The 9138-nt window shown below is 46.5% G+C and overlaps 1 protein-coding gene across 1 annotated transcript; it reads right to left on the reverse strand.

Moving 5' to 3' along the window:
* Nucleotides 1-1050: 1050 nt before the first annotated feature.
* On the reverse strand, nt 1051-7045 carry LOC114627499 (BPI fold-containing family A member 5). The gene is made up of 9 exons (XM_028775340.1): nt 6992-7045; nt 5950-6175; nt 5403-5553; nt 4071-4178; nt 3620-3769; nt 2489-2567; nt 2164-2227; nt 1748-1817; nt 1051-1225 (listed from the first exon to the last, which is right to left on the reverse strand). The coding sequence occupies exons 2-8, from the start codon at nt 6161-6163 to the stop codon at nt 1777-1779; spliced, it is 807 nt and encodes a 268-aa protein (XP_028631173.1). The 5' UTR covers nt 6164-6175; nt 6992-7045; the 3' UTR covers nt 1051-1225; nt 1748-1776.
* Between the last annotated feature and the right edge of the window lie 2093 nt (nt 7046-9138).

Here is a 9138-nt window from a genome sequence, read left to right on the forward strand (position 1 = left end):
ATGAGAAAGGAAAAAATTTAATTGAATATTGATGCACCTGTGTGTCAAGTTGACAAGGGTCAGTTGTGCTAGTTAGCAAGCTAGAGTTATTTGGGAAGAAGAATTCTCAATTGAGAAATGGCTTCTCTATTTCATTTTCTTTATTAATGATTAACGTGGGAGGGCCCAGCTCATGGGAGGGGAGGGGTAAGGCCAACCCAGGCAGGCAGTGTATAAGAAGGCAGGTTGAGGAGCGATCTGTAAGCAGTGTTTCTTCATGACTTCTGCTTCTGTTTCTGCTTCCAGGTTCTTCCCTTGGTTCCTTCCCTGGCTTCCTTCAGTGATGGACTTATAGGTTAAAGAAATCTTTTCCTTTCCAAGTTGCTTGGTCATGGTGCTTTTTTTTTTTTAAATAAATCTTAGATCTATCTATCTTTCTTTCTTTCTCTCTTTCTTTCTATCTATCTATCAATCAATTGTATATGTGTATGAGTATTTTACTCACATGTACATATGTGTACCATGTATGTGCTTGGTGCCCTCAGAATAGAAGAGGACATTGAGTCTTTTGAAACTAGAGTTATAGATGGCAGAGAGTCATCACGTGGGTTCTAGGCATTAAACCCATATCGGCTACAAGAGCAACACATGTTCTTAACCACTGATCCATCTCTCCAGACCCTGGCCATGGTGTTTTAACACAGTAATATAAGCCCCAAGAAAGACACCAGGAATCCCCAGCCAGAGATGTAGACCTGAGCCATATATGTCTGCACACACCCTGCCCAGCTCTTAGATCCTTCTCATTTCCCCCATCACTTTTTGTGTGGTAATACTGTGTGTGTACATCTATGCCTGAGTGTTTATCCACTCCTAGCTTCCTCATGTATACTTTGTGAGAATAGGAAGGCAGTCACCCCAAATCTCCATTCACCCAGACCCAAGCCCTCAGCTGTTCGTTGATAACTCTCATTCCTGTAGTATGAGAGGTCCAGCTCTTGTAGGACCCTGACGACCTAGTCGGAACTCTCTGGAGCCTCTCAAGTGATGGGAGAAACAGAAGGCCCCAGTGTAGAGGAAGAAGCATTTTATTTAATGATGAACATGGAATATCCATCAAGCCTGAGAAAGGAGGAGAGCAGATTCCTTGTGAAGTTGGTCACGCCATTTTTCAGAACATGGAGCTCCCTTCTGTGAGCCATGTAAGCTGGGCAGGAGGGAGAGAATGGAGCAGCAAGAAATGGTTCTGTTGGAAGAAGAGTTCAGTCAGGAGGAAGGCCAAGGTCAGTGACTCTCACTAGTACTGTCCTGTTAGGAATTGGCTCTCTGAAAGACAAGAGCATGCTCAGATCCCAGGCTGTCTCTACGGCTCGTTGTGCATGTGTTGGAGTATGTGTCTGTTTAACCACAGGGACTTGGCTAGTGAGTCTGTATGTGTGTGCCCTGTGGATGAGGGTTTGACTGTTATGACTAAGTGCAGGAGTGTGTACCCATAACCACATCTATTTCTCTTTGAATATGTATGTGGTACCAGTCCATCTCCGCATCTGTCAGTTATCTGAGGGATTTGGTGTATCTTTGTGTGTCTATGTTCACATTTGTCTCTTTCCTTGAGTATTGCTATAACTTGGATCTAGCATCTTTCCCCCAGACTCATGTGTTAAAGGTCTGCTGCTCAGAGTGGTGCTACTGTCTCAGGATCCTCACTTCCCTGTCATTGAGGATGACAGCTCATCCACAAATCCTGGAGAATGGGAACAGCATTTACCATCACAGCAGAGAGCTTTCTTGGAGGGCTTAGGCCTTAATGACAATTTGTACTCCACGGAGCAGCACATCTAGAAAAGAATGGTTAAAGTAGTTATCTGGAAGCAAAGGAGTCCAAGGAGAGCCTGAGTGCTTCCTGAGACTCTGGAGCACCAGCCATGGTTGACACACCTAGATGTGTTGGGACGCACTAGTCCCCCTTACCCCCACCTCCAGCCAGCCCAGCTGCTTTTAGGTCAGGCTAAGTAGGAAACAGACATTACCTCAAACTCATCTGGATCATTCATAGAAACAAAGACACCCCAATCTAGGAGGGGTGTGGCTAATAAGACCATAAGTTCCATGGTGCATAGGGACAAAACTTGTGGGAAACTAATGCTTCCTTAGAGGGAGATGGGACTTGGAAACAGCACTTACCAGCAAGATCATGTGCTAGGGTGACATCCAAGAGGCCGAGAACCCCATTGACCAGAGGACACACCTGACCCAGGGTAGAGAGGGGAGTTAGGCACAGGACCTCCTGCAAGGAGACCCTAGGAGAAGCAGCAGGCTCATGGTGGAATACATCCAAGAACACTTTCTACAGCCCATAAAAAGCCAGCCAAATGTATTTGGAGGAGTAGAAAGAATTAACACAGATAGCTGGATCACAGGACCGATGGACTGATGGATGGACGGTTTTCAGACAGAGTAACTCAGCCTAAAAACTCTAAGACCCATGAAATAGGGGACTGTCACTTACCACACCCTGCACCAGGCCAGGAATGACTCTAGTTAAGATGTCTGTGAGGCTGTCTATAAGGTTTTGCAGGGGACCAAGTCTGGAAGAGAAAGGCATGGATGTGACTCAGAGGCTTGGGGTTGGGCTGGACAAGTTCAGAAGCCGTTATGCATACTATAAGTGAGAGCAGGCCTTCCCCACTTCTGACCATGAGCAGCAAGGATCCTAGATGAAGAGAGTTACACCCAACCCAGCTGTGCACGCACAGATGAGCCCAGAACAAATGCACCAGGGACAAGACTGTGGAATACATGAATGCATGGAAAGTACTTAGTAAGTAGTTGTCATGGAGACTTGATGAAACAATACAAACAAAGTCCAATATATGTGTTCAATACATTTGGGCCATGATATGGACAGGCCCTATGCACTACGTATGCCTGGGTCTTTCCATGTGACAGGCAACTGGAACAAGCAATCGAAATGGGCGCCACATCTAATACCTCTTAGTAGGATTCTATTAATAATGTCATATAGTCTTGTGTTATAGATAAACAAGGTGGGACCAAATTTGAGGAACACTGATCAGGTTCATGTCAGAGGCTCTCCGACTCTCTCCATCAGGTTATAAAAGTTGGTCTTAAACCATATTCTATATGGCCTATCCAACATTAAGTTGGTTATTTTGGTTTAATAAGGAGTAAGTAAGCATTTATTTATCCATTTACTGATCTATTCATACACCCGCCTATACATCTGTCTCCTATCCACTAAACATTTTACCGTCCACTCATCTGCCTACCCATCCATCCATCCATCCATCCATCCACCCACTCATCCATCCATCTACTCATCCACCCATCCACTCATCTGCCTACCCATCCATCTATCCACCCACACATCCATCAGCCTACTCATCTATCCATCCATCCATCCATCCACCCATCCATCCACCCACTCATCCACCCACTCATCCACCCATCCACTCATCCACCCATCCAACCACCATCGATCCATCCACTCATACACCCATTCACCCACACTTCCTCACCCAACACATCTTTCTTCATGTCCGCTTATTCATTCATCCTTCCTTTGTTCCATCTTTTACCCAACTATCCCTGGGTAGGAGAAGCCCACCCTTGACCTTACCTATTAAGCAAGGAGATACGCAAGCTGCCAGGAGGGTAAATACAGTCACCAATGACCAGACGGCTCCTCCCGTAAGTATCTCTCACAGCATAGACTTCTGCAGTGACATCCAGCTTCACAGACAGCTCCAACAGATTTCCAACCAACAGTCTGACAGAGAAGGTAGAAAGAGCTCTATTGGCATCTGGCCTCTCACATTTCAAGGTGGCGTGTTTCTTCTTGGCAGGAGTGTCAGCCTCACCTTACTTCGTTTTGCCACAGTGATATTGATCTCTGTTCCCATTAGGGGAAATCAAGGCTCAGAGAGGTCAAGTGTATTTTCCACATGACCTGAGTTTATTCAACACAACATCAAATAGGTAAGGGTCAAGGGTCAGGCCTTTCCAGCTTTCCATAGCCAACTCCTTTTGTGACTCATCCCCCATCCCTACCCTCCTTGAGACCTACTCACGTGTTCACTTTGAGATCAAAGCCCAGTGGGATGGTGACATAGAGGCGGTGGAAATCATAGCTCTGCACAAGACCGATTTCCAGTAGCTGGGGATTAGTGACTTTTATGCTGGCCGGAGAGAAACATTAGCATGTTTAGTCTCAGACCTGGGAACCAGCTTAAATTAAATGTACTCATCTCAGAGGGAGAGCTGACCACCTGAGATGAGGAAGATGTGAAGAACCCACCCTGGGTTCTGAGCCACATCCCTATCATTTCCAACTTCCTTCCGGATCAGATTCCAACATACCTAGACCTCTGTTTACCTTGAGTCTAGGAGATATTTGAGGAAAGGGACTTGGGTATGCTAGTTGAGAGCTCTTCAAAGAAAGAGGCTGACTTTTAAGTTGGTAGGAAGATTAGTAATTGGATATGTGGGAGGGTAGATGGAAGGGGAGTGGTTAGATGAAAGGAAGGATGGATTGTCAGTACACATAGAGAAGATACATGGGCAACCAGAATAAATCCTGCTTAAGAGGCATGATGGAAATTACTCAACCTGTCATGACCTTTAAGATTCAGGAAGTTGTAAAGAATGAGAAAGGGTGGGAGAAAGCCTTCTCTGATCTATGGTGTCCTATTTACCTTCCCTGGTCTTCTCCAGAGTCTTTCTCTCCACCTCACAGATGGAGAAATCAAACCCAGGAGACCAGGTGCCTGACCTTAGATAATCCAGCACTGAAGTCTGTCTGTCTGACTGTCTGTAGGTCAGGAAGCAAAGGCCCAGGAGGCTAGGAATCTTGGCAATGGCTTGGGTCCAGTCTTACTAAGGACTCAGCCTTGAGTGTGTGGTCACAGCAATAAGCTCCCCATTGTGGCTTCGTGCCTAGGAAGCTGTCATGGGAAGTACCATGTCAGGTCTCAGGCACAGTTGATACAGATGAGGAGGGTAGCCTAGTGACTGTTCACATTCCCATGGTGGGATGGACACAGTGACCGCAGTGTGTGGCAAAGCTTGGGGCTTCTCTGAGTTAGATTCCTGACTGCATCACCTATGTGAGTGTGGGCACATCTCTGTGCCTCGGTTTTCCATCTGAGAACTGAGGAATATGGAGCTGACATGGAAGGCTTGTCACAGAGATAATAGCTTCTGTTGGAGCCCAGGATGTGCCTTTGGACTTGGGGCAACTACAGATGCAAAAGGGCCATTGTTCCTTCCAGAGTGAAGAGAGGCCTGGGGCCGAGCCCTGGGTCCATCCTCAGCCCATCCCTCTCCTTCTGTTTGGCTGCTGCTTGGGGTTGACAGATCTTCAGTCACTAGCAGGGATGAAGTCTGTACTTTAGGTAACTCACTCAAGGATGTTGTTCAAGATAGGGATTGATGAAATCACTTTTCCAAGCGCCCCAACCAGGCCACCAGTATTGCTTGGTCTCACGTAGTTCAAGAGTGGTATGTGTTCCAGAAAGCTCAGAATTCCCCCAGACAGCAGGCCTTGTCTGAAAGCTACAAAGCAGAGAATCTCAGGGGTTATATCTGCTAACTCTAGAGCAGTGGTTCTCAGCCTGTGGGCGAAGACCTTGCCTAAGACCATCAGAAAACACAGATATTTACGTTATGATTCCCAACAGTTAGCAAAGTTACAGTTAAGAAGTAATAACGGAGATAATTTTAAGGGTTGGAGGTCGCCATAACAGGAGGAACTGTACTGAAGAGTTGCAGCATTAGGAAGGCTGAGACCTGCTGCTCTCCCCCTTTTTCACTGATGATTCCCTTCCTATGATTGAGAAGCTGGATAGACTAGAGCATCTGCATAGAAACACACACACACACACACACACACACACACACACACACACACACACTCCCCTACCTGAAAGAGACTGTCAAAGGCTCACTTACCATCTCTGAAGTTTCTAGCAAGATATTCTGAAGGATACGTAGACACGACTGGAGGCACTCCATAGTAGGGCATGGTCTGGCCCACATGCAAGGACCGGCAGTGGCCCATGGACATGGGAAGATCTTGGCCCAGGGGATAGGGCAGGCCTGCCAGCTGGGCTGTGCCCTGGGCCAGCAGCCCACAGAGGACAACGAGGCTCCCAATTAGAAACATCTCTCTTGGTGTCTGTAGACAGAATGACAAGTTCTCTGTGGTACAGATATCAGAGGATTCTCTGTACTGCATGCCCTATCCCCAGGGGATGGGATTGCCATTGTTGCCCCTGACCCCAGGGGCTGATATCTAGTAACAGTAGCTAACACTGCCACAGTAGTCTGTGCCAAGCCACAGGCTGATGCATTCAGTCACCAACTTCATCGTCACCACATCCTCAGATATGAGCACAGACAACCCCTACTGCACAGTTGGAGCACAGGCCTAGTGACTCTAGGCAGTTTTCCCCAAGGTCACTAGTTGCAGCTGTGAGAGGCTCTGAAGCCATTCCTGCCTGGCCCAGAAGGTTCTGTTGAATTAGGTTTACTCTGGGGCTGTGGGACGAGACTGTGGTGGCCTGATCCATTGTCCTCACCCTGTTCTTCAGTGTGGATAAAGAGGCTCCCTCATGACAGAGGCTGAAGACCTGAACTGCTCGGCCATCATCTCTGCTAAGGGATGGTTCTTTGGTCTGTTTTCAGGCCATGATGGCATTTGGATATCATTAAGAGCCAAAAGGTTCACATGGCCACAGGCAGCCTCTCACCCAGTGATGGTAACCGTGTTAAAATGTCTTTTCTCTAGTTTTTACTTAGGGTACATAAAGTGAGCTCACTGCTTTATCAATGCTGCCCTGTCTAGGAAATGGCCAGTCCTGGCCCCCGATAAGGGTGTTAGTGTTTATTTTTGGTGTTAGGTCCCCAGTGAGTGACAGTACCATCTGGCAGCAGTAAAGCCCTGGCCTCCTGCTACCCAGAGTGGTGGAGCAGAGGATGGGTCAGTTCTTACCTGAGTCTCAAGGTCTCAGTGGCCGTCCTGGGCTCCTCTTCTACCTGTTTCTGCTGAGGAGGTGATAGCCTCTTTTATAGAACAGGAATTAGGAAACATGAAATTAGATGATGGGTTTCTAGATAATCCCGAATTCTGCAATCGGCTCGTGTCTCTCACTGTTCTGCGAAGTGAGTAATCATCAATCACACTAACAGATGAGTCAAGTCAGCTGTTTGTTCACAAGCTAAACGAGAAGACTTGAGAAGACAGGTTATTAAAGACTTCATGGTCCCATGCATGAGGCTTAGGTTAGAGATCCATGCTCATGGGTGTCAGGAAGATCAAGTTTGAAATGTGAGGGAGCCGTGCCAGGAACTTCATTCTTAGCTCCCAGTCTCATCCTTCCCTGGTCTTGTTCTTTCTCTCCATTTGGTGATACTTTGCTCATACTACATGTGGCTTTCTTAGCTCTGAGCTATCCCTCAATTCTACGCACATGTGTGTGTAGGTGCGTGTGTGCGTACATGCATGTGTGTAGGTCTTCACACTATTCCTGATAGGGACGCTTCTTGTTTACAGAGGAGAAAACTGAGTTCTGGTTAGGACGAGTGACCCAGAAAGGACAGGGCAGAGCCAGAAGTCATAACAACATACAAACAATGGCAGCACCAAACATGTTGCAGGCCCTCAGAATCCTGTGGGTGGAGACAAGCTTTGACAGTAAGAACTGGAGCTCAAGCACAAGGTGGCAGCAAGACAGAGGGACATTCATACTTGGTCTTTCTCCTCATCAGTGTCCTGAGAGATAGAGATGGCCTCCTCACACTTGCTTGCCTGATTTCCCACATCATGCCTCCCAATTCTAATAAATATTTATTTGGGGAGATAGCTTATTATCTCTGGAGACAGCTTACTGGCTAAGAGTGTTTATGGTTCTTGCCAAGGACCCAGGTTTGGATTCTGGCACCTACGCCATAAACTCTAGTTCCAGCAGACTTGATGCCTAGTGCTTTCCTCTGGCATATGCACCCATATGTTGCACATAATCATGTGAGGATGTATGTTTATATATTATTTTATTCATGCATGTATTCCCACATATCTGTGCATGTATGTTATGGTGAGTGTATGTACACATGTGTTTGGATACCCATAGAGACCAGAGAGGGTATTGGAGCTCTCGGGGCTTAGGTTACTGAGGTTTGAGAGCTGTGCAATGTGGGAATTGGAGTTTGTATATATCAGCTCATCTATTGGCTTTGTTCCTTTAGCAAATCAGGACTTCAACAACAGCTCTCTCTCTCTCTCTCTCTCTCTCTCTCTCTCTCTCCTTTCTCCTGGCCTAGTTCACAGAATCCATCTGCTTAGGTCTTTCAATATCTAACTGCTTGAGTGTCGCTGGGCAAGTGGGGTTTTTGGTCCTTGTACTTAGGTTGGAAGCGAATGTTCTCTGAATTCTCATTTCTCATTATCTTCTCTACTTTTCACAGCAAAATGAGCTTTTTTTTTTTTAAATTATTGGGGATGGAGGGTCAAGGATCTCTGGACTGGGGCAGAAGAGATGGCTTAGCAGCTAAGAGCACTTGCTGCTCTGGTGGGAGACAGGTTCAGTTCCCAGCACCCATCGTGTTGGGCAGCTTACAATCACCTGTAACTCAGGCTCCAGATGATCAGACAGTGTATTCTGGCCTTTGTGGGCAACTGTACTTATGTATACAGATACATACATCCCATATACATAAACATTTAGAACATGTCTGGTCTCTCTTGAATGTGCTATTCATGTTCCTTCTGCCCTCCTTTGGCTTTACCATCTGGTTCTTGCTTTTATAATTGCCTTTCCCCCATTTCAGGTCCCTCAGCTTGAGGCTGGAAGCCTGCAACACTGAAGGGGTCCTAAGAGTCACCCTCTCAAAATTTTCTTTGTGTGTTTACTGTCAGTTGAGATATCAGACAGTTCTCAGGGCTGTCCATGGCAACCCTTTCTGATTAATATCCCCATAGTGATGGCATTCATCTCATCAGAGCCACACCTGGGATTCACCTGCATCTGCCTACAGATTTTTCTATATACTTCTTTCTGGTTAAAAGTAGTAGTTGGAGACATCAATGCACATAATCGATAGGCTGAACAACCCAGGGACCAGATATCTGATTTTCCATGA

The sequence above is a fragment of the Grammomys surdaster genome, unplaced genomic scaffold (genome assembly GCF_004785775.1).
Source record: "Grammomys surdaster isolate TR1022 unplaced genomic scaffold, NIH_TR_1.0 254, whole genome shotgun sequence".
Lineage (NCBI taxonomy): Eukaryota > Metazoa > Chordata > Mammalia > Rodentia > Muridae > Grammomys > Grammomys surdaster.

What these genes read in the sequence shown, in the direction of transcription:
- LOC114627499 (XM_028775340.1), bottom strand. Translation starts at nt 6,163, where the DNA reads ATGTTTCTAATTGGGAGCCTCGTTGTCCTCTGTGGGCTGCTGGCCCAG. An exon ending in TGCTAGAAACTTCAGAGATG is followed by an intron (nt 5,554 to 5,949) that starts GTAAGTGAGCCT and finishes TCTGCTTTGTAG; the next exon opens with CTTTCAGACAAGGCCTGCTG. An exon ending in CGTATCTCCTTGCTTAATAG is followed by an intron (nt 2,568 to 3,619) that starts GTAAGGTCAAGG and finishes TTTCTCTTCCAG; the next exon opens with ACTTGGTCCCCTGCAAAACC.